We start from the raw sequence: 17,885 nt of genomic DNA on the forward strand, positions 1-17,885 counted from the left end.
TTTCTCATAGATTACCGAGAACAAAGCATTGGATCATAATTAATAAATATTGCTCCTTTATTGAATAAAAACTTGAAAATAAATACATGGATCCATGATTTTTACAAAAAATAAAATAATTGTCTTTAACACAAAAATGAGCAACATTTAAATAAAAATTTAAAATAAACATGTTTTAATAAAAAAAAAAAATAGGCCCACTTGATCTTCCTCGACTATATGGTCCCCACGAGTACATCACGAAGCTCTTAGGTTCCACTCGCCATCGACCCTTCTATCCTTAATTGCCTGAAATAATAACATCATAAGGGGTGAGCTTCTAAGCCCAGTAAGGAAAATACAAACAAGAGTTAGTCATATAGTCAAACATATCATAAATTTCACCAAAGTCATATACAAACTTATTTATACTAATCACACAACAATAAATCCTAGGTCATATCATAACCTAAATCATATCATAAATTATAGGTCATAAGTCATAACTATGGGTCATAAGTCATAATCATAATCGTAACTATGAGTCATAATAACAAGTCAGATATAATAAAAAGATAAGTGTTTATACATGGGTGGCAATTAAGCCCCGGGCATCACTTAGGTTCGTCATAAAGTTTTGGCAACTGAGCTTACCAAACATAGTCCGTCATACATCATTTGATACCTTAGGTCCAGACACACTTACCCCTTTATACCTGAAATGTTAGGTCATACAAACATAAACTATATCATAAACTACATAAACTAGATCATAATACTAAACTACCTAATTTTCCTTACCAAAAACTAGAATATTGGAGACAAGAGCGGATTGAAACTCCTAAAACCAAACATAAGAAACCATACGTTTCTAAAGATATGAAGTTGAAGAAAAGATCTAAAACATTGAGAAAAGAACTTACCGAAAACCTTATGTTTCAAAGGAATTGAACACCTAACCAAAAGTCACTATCACAAGTTAGGATTTGAAGAAAAATGAAAGAATAATAGAAACTATAGTGAACTAAACCTGAAGATAATAAATACCTTAGATAGCTTAGAACCTCGATCTACACCAAAAATCACACAAAAACTTACTTCCCAAGTGTTTATAAAAGCTTAGATTTAAAAAGCTTTAACCCCAAAACCCTAGTGTTTCTCTCTAGAATAATTTTAGCAGCTTGGAGGCTCTGAACTGTGCTTGAATGATGAATGAAATGGCTAAGAGAAGGGTCCTATTTATAGAGTTCAAGGATTGAAACTAACTCCTTTAAAATGAATAAATAAATGATTAAAAATGAATAAATTTGAATTACCTGTTAAATAGATGCCCAGAACTCGGTCAAAAACGTTCAGGAACGAGTCAAGGTTGTTGAGGGATGTTTCTAGTTCGGAATTCTATGAAAATTAAAAAATTGTTCATTGGAGCTGATATATCGCCCTTACCATAATATCGAGGGTCTGTGGTTTCGTTCGTGCGAAGTCGGCGTGTTTTCTGTATTAATTATAGGCGATACATCGACCCTTATAGCTGCGATATATTGACATACGCTGATATTTCAAACACGTTTTTGCACATTTCCGGATAAGTTGAAATTGATTAAAACTACTTTGACTGAGTAAAACATGATCCTAACAGATAATGGAAGGTTCTAGAGCTTCTAGATCTTTTTTTTAATTAAACTATTCATAAAAAATACTTAAATCCTTAATAAACATGCTTGCGACAAGTGTCACGTTCTTAATTATTCTATCTAAACCTTAGGTTATAATAAATAATATTCTTAGGACTATATTCATTAATCAAACCTTATGATAAAATTAATATTTCAAAATCATAGGTTAAACTTATAAAATCCATAATTATTTCTACGAATTTCCAACTAAATCCCGGCTTTGACCAATATCCACGAAAACTAAAATTCTACAGCTACTACTACTACTACTGCTACTACTATCTAGCTAAGTAAAATTCCAAGACGCTACATTCTCCTCATTCATATCTCTAGAATGAGATTCCTCCTCAATTCTCAAGTGTTTGAGATTTTCCTCCAAAGAAATCTATTCATTTATATGGAGAATTTTCTTTCTATAACCTCTCCAAGAAGGAGGTAACTTGGCTATAATGACACCAACAAAAAATTGTTCCGGCAATACAATGTTAAGTGTAGACAATTTATTCACAATAATTTGTAATTCATGAGTTTGAGAGAGAATGGGTTTATCATCATGAAATTTAAATTCCATATATTGAGTAATAAGAAATTTATTAGTACCTTCTTCTTCCTCTTTGTACTTCTTTTCCAAGGCCTCCTAAATCTCCTTGGTGACCTTGGTGTTGGTGTAGAGATCATAGAGCCTATCCGAAAGAGCATTGAGGATGTGACCCTTACATATCAATTCATCTTCTTCACGCTTCTTCCTTTCTTTGATAACTTCTTGAGTATCATCTTCCTTGGGCTCTTCCAAAGCTTTTAGGTCTTTATCCAAGACATAGAAAACTTTCAAAGTGGTGAGCAAGAATCTAATCTTGTCTTGCCAATGAACAAAGTTAGTCCCATCAAACCTATCCAATCTTACAAAGTTTTGAGTCATGAATTTCAATATCGAAAATGAGTTAGATTCTTCCATGATATGATATCTCAGATTATAGAGTATTAGAATTTTTGGGGAGAGTAAGATAACACCACCTCAAATCCTTTGAACAAAGCAAAATACACAAAACCAAGGCTTATACACATTGCAAAACGCTGTCCTAATACTTTATTTCCAAGCCACCATGGATGTTTGAGGTCTTTTCTAAGAGGAAATGAGGATTGATATTTAACAAGCCTTAAGCTCTCAAAGTCAAGCACTTTCTTTGAGAGTTCTTGGAGAAAACTAAAGATTCTTGGAGCTAGAGAGAGGGTAGAGAGAGATTGGAGAGAGTGATCAAGTCTTCCAAAACACTATTTTGACCCTTATATAGAGTAGACATTGTCATTAGGTCTAACCAATAGGATTAGACTCGTAAAACATGTCATTAAGAGCATTTCACGTAACTTGTACGTACAACAGTAGGCGACACAACGCCTGTATGCAGGCGATGTATCGCCTATTTGAGTTTCTTCAAATCCTAAGCATCAATCGATGCTACGCCACTTGGGTGGCAACACATCGCCACCCTCATTGTTTTTGGACACCTCCAAAGGTCCAAAAATTTCTCCAAATGTTAACAAAAGTTTTGGGAACCCTTAGATACCTCCATGCATCACTTTGGACCCAAAAATGCATTTTTAAAGTGTCTACAATTGAAGCTCAAATTTCACATCTTCACTATGTGAAATTAAATAAGTGCTTATACCTTGCTTGTATTTTAACACTTATCTTTGTATTTGATCAATCATAACGAAGACTGCCAACAATGGTTAAATTTTATACCATAAAAGTAGAAAATGGAGTTAATGATAAGTGTTTTAGTCAATTTTTAGTTGTTTTCAAGGAGATTTTGCCGTCAGAAAATTGCTTTCCAGAGTCTACATATGAAGTAAAGAAAACTTTAAGTTTGATAGGGTTGAAGTATAAGAAGATTCATGCATGTCCGAATGATTGATTTTTATATCGTAAGGCGTATGCAGACATGGACACTAGCCCACAGTGTGGTTTACCACGGTACAAACCTAACAAAAGTAAGGAGAATAGGAAACTTATTCCTCAGAAAGTGTTATGGTATTTGCCTTTGATTTCGCGACTTAAGTGATTATATAGAAGTGCATAACACTCTAAAAACTTAATATGGCACAATCTGGACAAGTGAAAGATGGTAAACTCCGACATCCTGCAGATTCACAGGCTTGGAAGAAAGTAAATTATTTCAATCCAATATTAAAAAATGAACCAAGACATCTTCGTCTCAGTTTATCTGCCGATGGAGTGGACCCGCATAGATCTCTGAGTAGTCAGCATAGTACATGGCCTATCTTCCTCATTATGTACAATCTTCCTCCTTGGTTAGTGATGAAAATGAAGTTTATGATGCTTTCATTAATGATTTCACACCCAAAACAACAGGACACGATAGCGATGTTTTTTTGGCACCATTAATCGATGATTTGAAAGAGTTGTATGAAAATAGTGTTGAGGCATATGATGGTTTTAATAAAAAGGTATTTAATTTGAAAGCAGTGTTGTTATGGATTGTTAATGATTTTCCAGCATATGGTAATCTATTAGGGTTGAGCACAAAAGGTTACCAAGGTTGTTCAATTTTTTGCACCAAAACAAGGGCCATCACTTGTCAAATAGACACAAAATGTGTTATATGGGTTATAGACGATCACTACTACAAACAAAAAAAAAAACTTTTAGGGCGCGCCCCCGCGAGCCCTCTATTCAAAAGCCTTAAAAGGTGGAGTTTTTAAGGCTCACAACCCTTAAAAGTTATATTTTTAATTTTTTATAAATTAATTAATATTTATGGCAGAGACTAGCGGCGGAACTGCAGGCGACGGCGGCAGCGCCACCACTCAAAGGTGGTGGTTGGGGGAAAAATAGCTACTGGGTTTTGAAGCTTAGGTCTCGAGGAGTCTCGTGGTATTGACAGTTTCCCTTGGAACAATAGCTACTGGGTTGGGGGGAAAATAGCTACTGGGTTTTGAAGCTTAGGTCTCGAGGAGTCTCGTGGTATTGACAGTTTCCCTTGGAACAACCTAGAGTGGTCGGATAAAGCCATGCATTCTCGGATCTCCATGGATTCCGACGAACATCGACTTCAAATTTTGATGACCGTTGGGCTCGATCCTTGAGTGGGTTTTACAGTCCAAAGCACAAGGAATGCAATGGTGGTGGTCACTTGGCTCGTGGTGGCTTGAGGCAGTAAAAAAATGTCCAACACGCTTCGGAAACCCACACAGTCGTCGAACTTTGAAGGCACCGTCAAGAGGGCTAGGCAGCGCGTAAGGCTTGGGGCTAGGGGTTATGGAGGCCGGGGAACACGCCTGGGTGGCGCGTGTAGGATGGCGGTGGCCAGAGAGCCGCCGGTCGTGGCTGGTAGAGAGATTGTAAGAGATAGAGAGAAGAGAAGGAGACGAGAGAGATGGAGGGTGTACGGAAGAGAGAGAGAGAAAAAAAAAACTAACCCTAAATAGATATAATAAAAATTTCTCTTTTTTAAAAAATGAAAGAAATCTGTTTTTTTAATTTAGTTATTGAAATAAAGCTTTAATTTATTCATTTATTTATCTATTATTTTTTAGGGCCCACTTTGAGTGCCCTTAATATTTTTTTAGGACACTCAAATTGTGCCCTTAAAAGTCTTCAATGACTCAAATTTCCTTATAGTCTTTTAGGACCCACATATGTAATTAGGGCTCGCACTGTGTCTCCTAAAAGTATTTTTTAAGGACTCTCTCTGATTGTCCTAAAAAGTATAGGAGATGGTTTTAGGTCTCGCATCTAGGTGAGTGCCCTAAAAATTGTCCTAAAAACCATTTTTTGTAGTAGTGGATATTTGCCTTTAAGTCATCCTAATAGAAATAAAAAAAAATGCATTTGACGGTACTATGGAACGAGACTTTGCTCCTTTGCCATTATCAGGTGAACAAATTCTTTTAGAAGTAGAAAAAGTTAACTCTAAGTATGGGAAGAATAATAAAAACAAAATAGTCAATGGATGTTTTCGCAGAAAATCAATTTTCCTTTCCTTATTGGAAAGATTTACTCGTTGGACATTGCTTGGATGTCATGCACATAGAAAAAAAATGTGTGTGAAAGTATAATCGGTACATTACTTGATATCCCAGGTAAAACCAAAGATGGTTTGTCTAGTCGTTTAGATCTTGTTGAGATGGGTATAAGACACCGCTTGGCACTGGAGAAAAAGGTAAACGCACATATTTGCCTCTTACTTGTTTTACATTGTCTAGAGAAGAGAAGCAAGCCATATGTAAATCATTTGCGGAGATGAAAGTGTTTGATGATTATTCATCTAATGTTCGAAACTTGGTGTCTATGCAAGATTTGAAGTTAATTGGAATGAAATCACATGACTGTCATACAATACTACAACAATTACTTCCAATTGTCATTCGGTCAGTTTTGCCAAAAAGAGTTCGAGATAGTGTGACAAGTGTGTGCATCTTCTTTAATCAATTATGCGGAAAAGAATTGGAAATGAAGAAGTTGGATGCATTGCATGATGAAATAGTTGAAGCTTTATGCAAGCTTGAAATATATTTTCCACCATCTTTTTTTTGACATCAGGATACATTTGATGGTCCATTTAGTAAGAGAAGCTAAGTTGTGTAGGCCAGTTTGGGCAAGATGGATGTATCCGTTTGAAAGGAATATGAAGGTGTTGAAATGATATGTGTGTAATCACCATCGCCCTAAAGCTTGTATGGTTGAGTGTTATTTAACAAAAGAACCAGTGGGATTTTGTTTAGAGTACATGGTTGAAGTCGACACAATCGGAATTAGCAAACCACAAAATAATTCAGATGGGGTTGATAGAGGATTACGGGGGAAAGGAACAATATTGACCATATCTCATGCAGAATTAGATCAAGCTCATTTAGTTGTGCTGGAAAATAATCTTGAGGTTCAACCATATATTACGTAAATTATATATTTCAATAAACATTATGCTCATTTGTATCTATAATTTACATTTTAATGTTTTAATTTATATTTGCAGTGAGCACATGGAGTTACTACAATCAATGATTCCAAACAAGGTTAAAAATAAACATAAATAGATTATAAATGAGCATCATAAAACATTTAGTTGATGGTTGAAAAATACCATTCTAGCAAAGTTGGGAGAAGAAAATCATGAGTGTCGATAGAGTTTAATCACATATTATTTGGAGCAAGCATTGAAGCAATAAAGCACCATCCATACAGTGTTGGAGGAAAAATATTTCACACAAAGTCAAGAGATGATGCTCAAAGTGTTCAAAATAGTGGAGTAAGTATTGTTGCAGAAGCAATGTATTTCGCAAGTGCAAAAGACAATAATCCAGTATCTGATACTATTACATATTATGGGGTTGTTGAAGAAATATAAGAGCTTGATTATTCGTTGTTTCGAAATCCCTTTCTTAAATGTTATTGGGTGAACAACAATATTGGGATTTGAACTGTAACTTGGATTCACTTTGGTGTATTTAAGTAAGAAAGATCACAATAATGATCCTTTCATCATGACTACCTAAGCAAAACAAATGTTTTATATAATTTATCTCGTTGATGATAAATGGTCAGTTGTTTTATGAACCCTAGAGAAGCAGTTTTTAGAAAATGAAAATAACAGGATTTATTTCATGATAATTTTATTGTTGGACAACCGATACACGAGCAAGTTGAGAAAATCCATAATTTCAATCAAGATGATGATGATGATGAATACATTAGAAATGATGTTAAAGACAGAATATGAGTTGATTGTGAATCGACCCAAAAAAAACGTGTCCAGTGAGTAATGTATTAATTTTCATGTTAAATATGTATTTATTTATATTGGTGATTGTTATGCCAAAAAGGAAAAATCGTATTCTTAGACCCACTGAAAACACACAAACGTCCTAAAGAAATTGATTCAATGATAATGAGATAAGTTATAAAATTTAAATAATATTTATTAATACACAACAACTATTACATGTTACTACATTTTAATAATTTTTGTAAAAAAAAATTATTTAGTGCATATTATAAGGCTTCTTCCAATGTATTACTCTGCAATCCTACAAAGATATTCAATGTCGCATGTCCAAAGCAACCACAAATTCATGAATGTGGTTTTTATGTGTTGAAGTACATTAGAGATCTTGTGCAGGCATCAAATGCATTAGAAACCCTAAAAGAAAAAGTAAGTTTATTTTTTATAACTTATTTTGGTATCATATAAATTATAAAATAATCAATATTGTTATTAATTTATATTTGTTAATTTTACAGTTTGATGGGAAAAAAGAATATTGTGAGATTGCAGACCTCTTGCCAATCCAACACAAATGTTTAGGCCGATTGATGACATACATTTATTAGTAAGCCTATTTTGTTTATTAGTTAGTTTAGTTCTAAGTTTAGTTTTATGTCAATGTATTAATGTTTAGGCTATCTTACTTAAGTACTTATATCAATGTATAAATGTCTATTGTACCTAAATACTTATAACATTGTATAAATGTTGGAGTTTCTTGTTTTCATGCCTCTTCTGAACTTGTGTCCATCATTATGGATGACATTTCTAATTAATTAAAGTTATTCTATTTTCATTAAAAAAAATAGAATTAATTCCAATTGCAAAAATATATATAAATTCAGAATTAGGTCATTTTTAAAAAAGACCAGAATTAATAACCAATTTCATTAGATTTGGTCTGAAAAATGTGGTGTGGGGGGGGGGGGGGGGGGGGGGTTTCCGAAGTAGAAAGTGTTGAGGTTTTATGCCATAATTAAAATTCAATTTCTTTGTAATCTCATTTTATTATCAATAAAAGAATAGAAATCAATTTTTGACTTAGTCAATCACTTTGCTCACATGTTTTATTTTCATGATTATTTGTTTAATATGAACTTCTATTAAATCCTAAACATATAGCTAATCATATTTATAGTGACGTAATCACAGTGGAATATAAATATGATTATATGTTCAAAATAATTTAGTCCTAAGATTAGTCAATGCACAAGATTTGCACTGACTTGCCAATCTACGATATGATTTCTTTGTTACATCGGACTAGACCGATATTGACAGTAGATAGGAAAAGTAAACATACCGTTAATATCTATTCTAGTCATATCATATATTTGATCATAGGTCAATTCAATCTCAATTCTGAGTGGTTATTATTCTAGCTGATTGTATTATTTGAGTTATTTGACTTGTTCGTTACTAGCTTACCATATGGACTAGCCCATACTTACATCTTGGGAACTCGGTAGTATAATTGAGTGGGAGTGTTAATCATAGATGTGAACATCTATATCTTATGATGAAGAAGTGAAACGATGGTTTCCTTTTAGTTTGCTTTAAGGTGCTAAATGATAGATATCTCATTTCAGTAATTAATATTAGTTTACTGAAATATCATTTACAAGGAACTAAGTGTTTTAAGGATAAAATACAATGAGGGGTAAAACGATATTTTAGTCTCATCTCATTGTAGACCGTCTATAGGGGGTTGAGTGACAATTACAGTTGTAATAATGGATAATTAATAACGTATCTATATTGCTTATAGAGTGTTCTATGAATTCAAGAGTGCAATTATGAGTCTTTAGTGGAGTCACGGGGAATTAATAAGTTAGTAAATTTATTTGTTAAATTTATGATAACTTATTGGAGCTTGATTTCATAGGCCCATGATCCCCACTATACCTTGGATAAAATCATCTAGATAGTCTCAATTAATTGATTTAATTATCAAAGTTGATCAGGTCAATTTTGAATAGTTTCACAGAGTTATGTAATTTAGAGAAGAAAAGAGAAATTATGGCATATTTATTAATTAAGATAAATTGGTGTCTAAATTAATAAATAAGATTAAATCAAGGTTCAAATTATAAATAAGTAATTTGATAAAAGATTTAAATAATTATTTAATTAATTAATCAATAGAAATTAATACATGCATTGATTTTAAGTTTAACGGGCATATAATTAAATGAGAAATTTCACGGGCCTAAAGCCCATGATAATTTCGACCTAGGGCTGATAATTGGCTATTATTTTATTGATTTTTTAATTAAATAAATGACCCAATTTAACCTATAAAAGGAATCTAAGTGAGAGATAAAAATACAAGTTTTTGAGAAGATCAGAAGATTTAGTCTTGATGCTCTAGGTTTTAGATTCTTTCTACAACATAAGTCATTTTCTAAGTCTCAATATTATTTTCTCTTCGTCTTTTTGTATCTATCTCACATGTTGAGAAAAGCCCACTCTAGTCTAGGTGATTCTAAGGATACTTTAGAAGGTTGTGTAGAAAATTGAAGATCTGTTCAGTTTCTTGGTGATACCTTGCGACAGAAAGGATACAAGAGTTAGAGAAACTGAAGGAATGACTCAATCATTCCACTGCACAATAATGTAAGTGTTCTTATTATTATCTCTGTATGAATTCAATTTTAGAAACATGTTCTAGGTTGTCTCATATTAATTTGTTTAATATAAGATTTACATGAAAATAATCAATATCATGTATAAGTTTTCCCATCAGAAAGTGGGGTTTCTACTTCAGTTTATACATAAAAATGAAGTAGAAATGTTTATATAGCACGCGTTCTTAATTGTTCAAACATTTCCACTTCGGTTTTTATGTATAAATCAAAGTAAAAACCTCACTTTCTACTACGGTTTATACATAGAAATTGAAGTAGAAATTCCATTTTTCATTTTGGTTTTTAACCACTATTTACTTCGCCCCAAACTACTTCGGTTGCGAATTTATGCAAAAACCGAAGCAGTTCCACCTTAAAAATCGAAGGTGTTGTGGGGTGGCTTGATACGTTTCGAATTGGTATTTGTTGAAGTGAGATGGTACTGGACACATGGTGCAACTTTATTGAGCAAAAATAGAACACTATATAGCTTGAGAGAAGGAGGCAAAAAACATTTTTAAGCACATATGTGCGGAGATAGAGTGAGATGCACACATGGATATAGAGTGGAGAGTAAAACCAGGGGACAGACAAGTCCCATGCGACAAGCATGTGCCGAGGTCGACACTTGGCACCAGCTATGGCGGTTTGCTTCTTGGGTCGTGTGGGTCTGATGGGCTTTTAGGCTTTTTCTGTTCTTGCAAAAATGTCATTTTCTTTTGTTTTGAGCCTTCTTTTTTTTTTCTAATTTCTTTTCAGATTTGTCACAATTGCTATTTTTTCTTAAAAAATATATCAAATTAAATATTTTCAACATAAAAATATACAACAATAATATTATGAAATATTAATTTAAATTTAATTAACTTTGAATTTTTAGAATAATAAATATGTTTTTGAGTATTTATCAATCTTTTATTATTGATCAATGGTTCTAGGAATCTGATTGGTGGAGGAAGAATATGTTTGGTTGGTATGTGAATGGCATAATTTTCAAATACTACTATTTATGTTCATTCCAAATTAAAAATACATAAATATATAAAACTTTATAATAAAAATAATTGAACCAAAAATTACATGATTGGAATTATTTTTCTATCTAATCTTTATATAAAACATTTGATCATTTGAATACATAAATTATATGAAAGAAAATTAAATTTTACGTTATGTTATTTTAATTTTGTTTTTTTATTTAATAAACCTCAAAGAATTTAAATATAGACAAAAATAATAGAATAGTTGAACGTGGTAAACCTTCTTATATAGACCCATACTACTATATATATAATGACTCATAATTAAAAATGGGTCATTAAAAAAAGGTTTAGGATTTATTTCATGTCCCCTTTTTTAAGTCATGAAATACATTTTACTAAGTATATTTTAATTGGACATTAAATGTAAAATGTGTCATGAAAAGTTTTTTTTTTTTTGTAGCAGATAGTTGGCGTGGAGGGTTTTTTGTTAAAAAAAATGGGGATTTCCCATCCCTTTATATAAGGGATGGGAAATGTGTTCAACGTCCCTGAAAAAGGGACGTGAAATGCACGTGATGGACAATGTGGATTCTTCATAATGAGTAAGATGAAGGATTTGATTCAAGCTCTAGACGGTAAAAGTTATTTGAAGGGGGTAAGTAAATGTTCAAATATTATAATTATATTAAAACTACAAAATTAATTTCATTAATATATTTTCATTTTATTTTTTGTAGTTCAACAAACGCAGATATACTAAAGACCAACTTGATGAGATGAAATAAGAATGAGCACGGGCTATGCTACCATTAGTTCAAAATCATTGTTTGTATTAGTTTTTTTTTTAATAATTGTTTGTATTAGTTTTATTTCTAACAAATATGGTACACTATTTCATATTAATGAAGAAAATTAATTTAAAAAATTATATATTTATATTAATTAAAATATATATTACATAATTTAAATAGCAATATATATATATAAATTATTCACGTCCAATATAATTGAGACGTGAAATATGTAAAAGAATAAAAATAAAAACAATTCAGCTCTCTTTTAAAGGGATATGAAATGTGGTCCCAACACACTTTTCATGACTCATAAAAAGGGTCATGAAAAGTTATAATTCACGTCCCATAAGAAAAGTCATGAAAAGTAGTCCCTACGCGGACCGATTTTCATGACCACTTTTATTGGTTATTAAAAATCCATGTTTTTAACGACTCTAGCTTTCATGACCCATTTAGTTGGGTCATGAAATCATGAAAAGTATTTAATGACCCTTTTTTTTTTATCAAGAAGAAAATGGACTGCATTGAACAAAAGAACATTATAAATGATCAAAACAATTGAGAGTCACTGACTCCAACAGCAACAGGAAACCAAACAACTACACATCAAAACAGTAAGCTATTAGCTACATTGAAGATGCCGAATATACAATTGATCCTTAACTGAAATATGACTTTTGAACACTATATTTAGCCTATATTTAGTAGTATACTTAATATCCTGGGTTAGCTTCAGTACTGTGGAAGAATAGCCTTCATGAAAACATTTATTCCTGTTTTTTGTTGATCCCAAAAGATGGTGTTTTAATAATTAAACTCGCAAGTGCACGAATAGTTTCGGAATATAATGTTCATGTAAGTACGAGGTCGAACCCATGAGAGTTGACTAACATCAAAAGAAACTATTTCAAACAAAGCAAGAATATTCTAACCTAGTTCCAAATATTTGATGAGATTTTGTTTTAGAAAAATAAAAGACAAGTAATAAAAAGATTTAAGATTAAATAGAAAAATGGTTTTCAAATGAGATATGTAAAATAAGATTATTAAGATATTAGAATCCACAAAATGCAAGTTCAATAGTATTTATAAGTATATTGATTCCCAAGTTTAGATATAGTTGAAATAAATCACACTATATTTTTTCAAAATACATTTTCTATTCAAGCACAAGTTACTTTAAAAAAGGTAGGATTTTTCTTCACTTATATAAGATATAATTTCTAAGCATTAGTTGTGTTACAACCTAATGAAACTACAAAAAATCAAAGAGATTATGTTTAAGCAATATATGATACTTATGCTCTAAGAATTAGATGTGAACAATTTAATTAAAAACATTTAATCAAAGAATATCATATTTTTGCATAATGAAGAACTAAGTGTAATATGCTTTAACAATCAATAATAGATGAAAAATGCATATCTTTGATAGAAAAATCCATAAACAATGTTGTACAAATGGGAAATCAACATACAACAAAAAAATACTATCTAGTTACATTTTGCTTCATCATCATCTCAATAACCTTTGAAAAAGATTAGAAGCTCATAGCTAGATTGAAATAAAAATTACAAAATAACATACTTGACATGCTCTTCAAAAGATGAAAATGGTAGAGATAAAATAGTGAAAAGAAGATAGAAAAATATGTGTAGAAGATGTTGAAAAGATGAAGAAGAAGAGCTCCCCAAATGGTCTTACAAGACTCTATTTATAGGCAAAATATGGAGATTAAATTAATCAAATTAAAATAAATAAATTGATTAATTTAATTGTGTTGGGAAGTGGTAGGATAAATAGAGTAAGTGTAAGAGTATTGGAAAAATGAAATGTTTGGTTGGGTAAAAGATTAGTGAAAAGCTAGGGTAAAAAAATAAATTAGGAATGTTTATTTAGGTAAGAAAAATAGGGAAGAGTGAATTGATATTTGAGTGAAAGGAAAAAATATTGGGAAGAAAAATGTGACTTTTTGGTCTTTTTGGTGGCTGTTTGGTGCTGAAGGAGTGCTGGGCCGTGGACTGCTTTGTGGTGCAGCTGGACATTCATCAGGCGGTTGGGCCTGGCTGGTGGCAGGCGGCCCAGAAGCTAGTGAGAAGAGTAGCTTGGTGGGCTGAAGAATTCAGGTCCGTGTGGCTGATGGTGGAATTTGGGCCTGGGGAAGCTTGGTTTGTTGATGTGTATATGGACGTTGATGGCTGATGAGGAAGTAAGTGATTGAGACAGGTGGCAGCAGGAGAGTGATTGTTGGAGGCAATGGGCAGCCAGGCGTTGGAAGCATATGAAGTGCTGAAGATGGTTTGCTGAAGGAGTGGGACAGCTGGCGGCATGATGAGCTTCAGGGGGTGCCAGGCGTGGAGATGAAGGCTTGGGCAGGTGCTTGGGCAGGAGTTGACAAATGCCACTTTTCATGCTATTTTCTTTCAAATTTGCCACTCTTTCTTTTCCTTCTTTTCTTTTCAAAGCCAAAAAAATACAACTTACTCCCTACAAAATAAGTAAATAATAAATTAAAATCAAATATTTTCAATTATAAAATAACTCAAATTAAGTCCATGAAAATACTAATTGAAATTTAATTTACTTTGGGAATTAAGTTCAATAAAATCACATTTTTTTAAATTATAATCTATCAACACAAATTTCAAATAATTAAACTACAACATATTATAATAAAATATCTATAAAACGTATAACAATCTAGAAAACAACAATAAGACTAATAAATTAAAAATTACATAAAAACTTAATAAGTTAATTAAAAACTCAAGAACTAAGCAACAATTAGCATATAAAAAGTGGTAAAATAACTCTATTTTGTAGAGTTATCATTTTTCCATATGCTATAAGTGACAGCAGCACAAACTAGATTCACAATATCAGCTTTTACTCCTTTTCGGGCTCTAGCCAACCACACCAACCATCTATGATAATCTAGAGGCCAAGCAACAAACCCCAACCAATCAAATACGCATTTAACCAGCTGAGTAGAGAAGTTACACTCAAAGAAAAGATGGGAGTGGCTTTCCTGAATTCTATCACAGACAGGGCACAACTCAGAGGCAAGTTGAATTTGCATCCTGCTAAGGTTGTCCCTGGTTAACAGATGAGAGTTTACAACTTGCCAAAGCATAAGCCTGTGATTTGGAAGAATGATTATACTCCAAATAGTTCAGTAGAACTCATCCCTTTGCTGAACTAAGAGACTGTTGTACAATCTAGCAGTTTTAAATCTCCCTTGCACACCAGCAGAGTTAATATCAGCAGGCCTAAAATGATCCCTGAGATGACATAGCTTTAGCCAATACCAACTGCAATCTGCTATTAAGCCATAATTCCATAAGTTAACACCTTTCAAATAAATGGAATGGATCCATTTAACCCAAAGCAGATCAGGTTTAGCTGATAAAGTCCAAACATATTTAGCTAACACAGCCCGGTTCCAAGTAGCTCCTTCTCTGAAACCCAAACCTCCATAGGCTTTAGGGAGACAAACCTTCTGCCAAGAGGGAATATGTAACTTACTTCTCTGTCGAGCTGAGCCCCACAGAAAGCCCCTACAAATGTTCTCAATATCCTTAACTATGCTTTGAGGAAAAATAAAGATAGACATCCAATAGTTTCGAAGCCCAAGCAACACTGAATTTATGAGCTGAATCCGGCCAGCAAAAGACAAGTGTCTACTCACCCAATTCTGAATTTTCAAGCGAAATTTCTGAAGGATAACCTCACAGTCTTCATGCTTCCATTTTGTAGGCCTCATAGGGACCCCAAGATAATTAAGAGGAAAAAATCCTTCTGTCAGATTTAACTCATGAGCAATTCTAGTTCTATCGGTGTTAGAAACTCCACCAAAAAAATACAAGCGACTTTCCTGAGTTTATAGAAAGACCTGTGGCAGAAGCAAAGCTATCAAGCACCCCCTTAACAACTCTAACAGCAGCGAGAGAACCTTTACAAAATAACAATAAGTCATCCACAAAACAAAGATTTATGATTTTGAGACCTTTACACATTGGATGATATCGAAAGGGTGAATTAAGAGCAGCTTGTTGCAAGCTTCTAGTCAAATATTCCATAATAAGGACAAACAACAAAGGAGACATGGGGTCTCCTTGTCTCAGCCCTTTCCCTCCTTTAAATTTGCCTTGAATTCTGCCATTCATCAAGAGAAAGTAAGAAGTATTCCTAACACAAGCCATGACCCAACCAATAAATTTCATAGGAAATTTCAGCGCTTTTAACAGGTTCTCAAGGAAGTCCCAATCTACCGTATCATAGGCCTTTCTGAGATCTATCTTGATAGCACATCTCGAAGAAGTAGAGGCTCTCCCATAGTTTTTGATGAGGTCTTGGAATATCATTATATTATGGGAAATAGACCGACCCTTGACAAATGCTCCCTGATTAGGCTGAATAAGATCAGGTAGAATATGGGCCAATCTCTTACAAATCAGTTTCGCCATACACTTATATAAAGTAGAGCAACAAGCTATGGGTCTATAGTCAACAACCCTTGAAGGATTAGCAACCTTAGGAATCAAAGATAAAGTTGTTTCATGGAGCTCAGTAGGGAAGATACCAGATTCAAAATAGTGGGTAATTGCAGCACACACCTCATCCCCAATGTCATTCCATAATGCTTTAAAGAATCCTGAACCAAACCCATCTGGACCCGGAGACTTGGTTATAGGAATACTGAAGAGAGACTCCCTAATCTCCTTCCAAGAAAAAGGTTTAAGGAGTTTCATTTGCTGCTCAACTCTACTATCTGATCATTAATTCTACCAGAGGCCGAACTAGAGCTACCCAAAAAATCTCTTAAATGCCCCACAAAATGAGAAACCACTTCTGAGAAGTTATCCACCATTTTGCCATCTTCTGTAATGAAAGAGACAATACCATTCTCCGCTTTACGCTTCTTTAAAAAAGCATAAAAAAAGGAAGTATTTAAATCTCCCTGTCTCAGCCAAGTAATTTTACTCCTCTGAATTAAGAAGCTCTGATAGAGCCTTTCCTGAACAGAAAAAGCCTCAGCTGCTTCCCTTTCAGCTTTCTGAAAATCCAACACATGGGGGCAAGCTTGAGCTTGTAATCAAGCTACTTGAAAAGTCTCTTTAGCCTTATAGAAGTTAGCCTTCAGGTCACCTATTTTATCTGTGTTAAAGGCTTTCAAACAATGTTTCAATCTCAGCAATTTAAGATAAATGGCCCGAATACCAGTTGCTTTAATCGGCAGCTTCCAACTTCTTAAGACCTAAGCATGAAAATCTTGATGATCTATCCAATAATTGTAGAACTGAAACACCCTAGCTCCCAACTTCTTAGGAACCTGAATTTTGACAAGATAAGAGCAATGATCAGAAATTGCTTCCCAACTGAACATAGCTGTAGATTGAGGAAATAAGTCAATCCATTTATCATTTATGAGCACATGATCAATTTTTGTATAAATTCTAGCTGCACCATGTTGATTATTGGTCCAAGTAAAGTAAGACCCAACACTTTTTAAAGGCTCTAGATAAGAATCTGCAAGCCACCGAATAGGATCAGCCAACTCCAAGCCTGATATAGGCTTCCCACCCGATCTATCTTTGCCTGTAAAAGGGGCATTGAAGTCCCCTAAATAAATCCAAGCTGTGTCCTTAAGAAAAGGCCTTCTTAGCCCCTCCCAAAGGCTTCTCCTTCCTTCTATAGAATTCAATCCATAGATGAAAGTAACACCAAAGCTCTGCTGCACACCAGTCAACTTAACCAAACAATGAATAAATTGGTTTGATTCCTCTAAGATAGTAACCTTCACAAATGACTTCCTCCAAACAATCAAAAGACGCCCTTCAATTTCTGGACTTGTATAGTAATCCCAATTCGGAAAATAAAGATCTATAAACCTACTAATTTTGTTGCCCTTCAACTTGGTCTCTAAAAGGCCACCAACTCCTATTCTGTACCTCTTACAAAGATCACTAACAAGGCTGTGTTTATTAACTCCATTAAGCCCTCTAACATTCCAACTCATAATATTACTACTATCCATTT

At 33.3% G+C, this 17,885-nt stretch overlaps 1 protein-coding gene across 1 annotated transcript; it reads right to left on the bottom strand.

The window, feature by feature from the left end:
- Nucleotides 1-15,018: 15,018 nt before the first annotated feature.
- Nucleotides 15,019-16,597, bottom strand: LOC133831906 (uncharacterized). Its single transcript, XM_062262311.1, has 3 exons — nt 15,853-16,597; nt 15,739-15,798; nt 15,019-15,644 (listed from the first exon to the last, which is right to left on the bottom strand). Exons 1-3 carry the CDS (start codon nt 16,595-16,597, stop codon nt 15,019-15,021), a joined length of 1,431 nt encoding a protein of 476 aa, XP_062118295.1.
- Between the last annotated feature and the right edge of the window lie 1,288 nt (nt 16,598-17,885).

The sequence above is a fragment of the Humulus lupulus genome, chromosome 4, assembly GCF_963169125.1.
Source record: "Humulus lupulus chromosome 4, drHumLupu1.1, whole genome shotgun sequence".
NCBI lineage: Eukaryota > Viridiplantae > Streptophyta > Magnoliopsida > Rosales > Cannabaceae > Humulus > Humulus lupulus.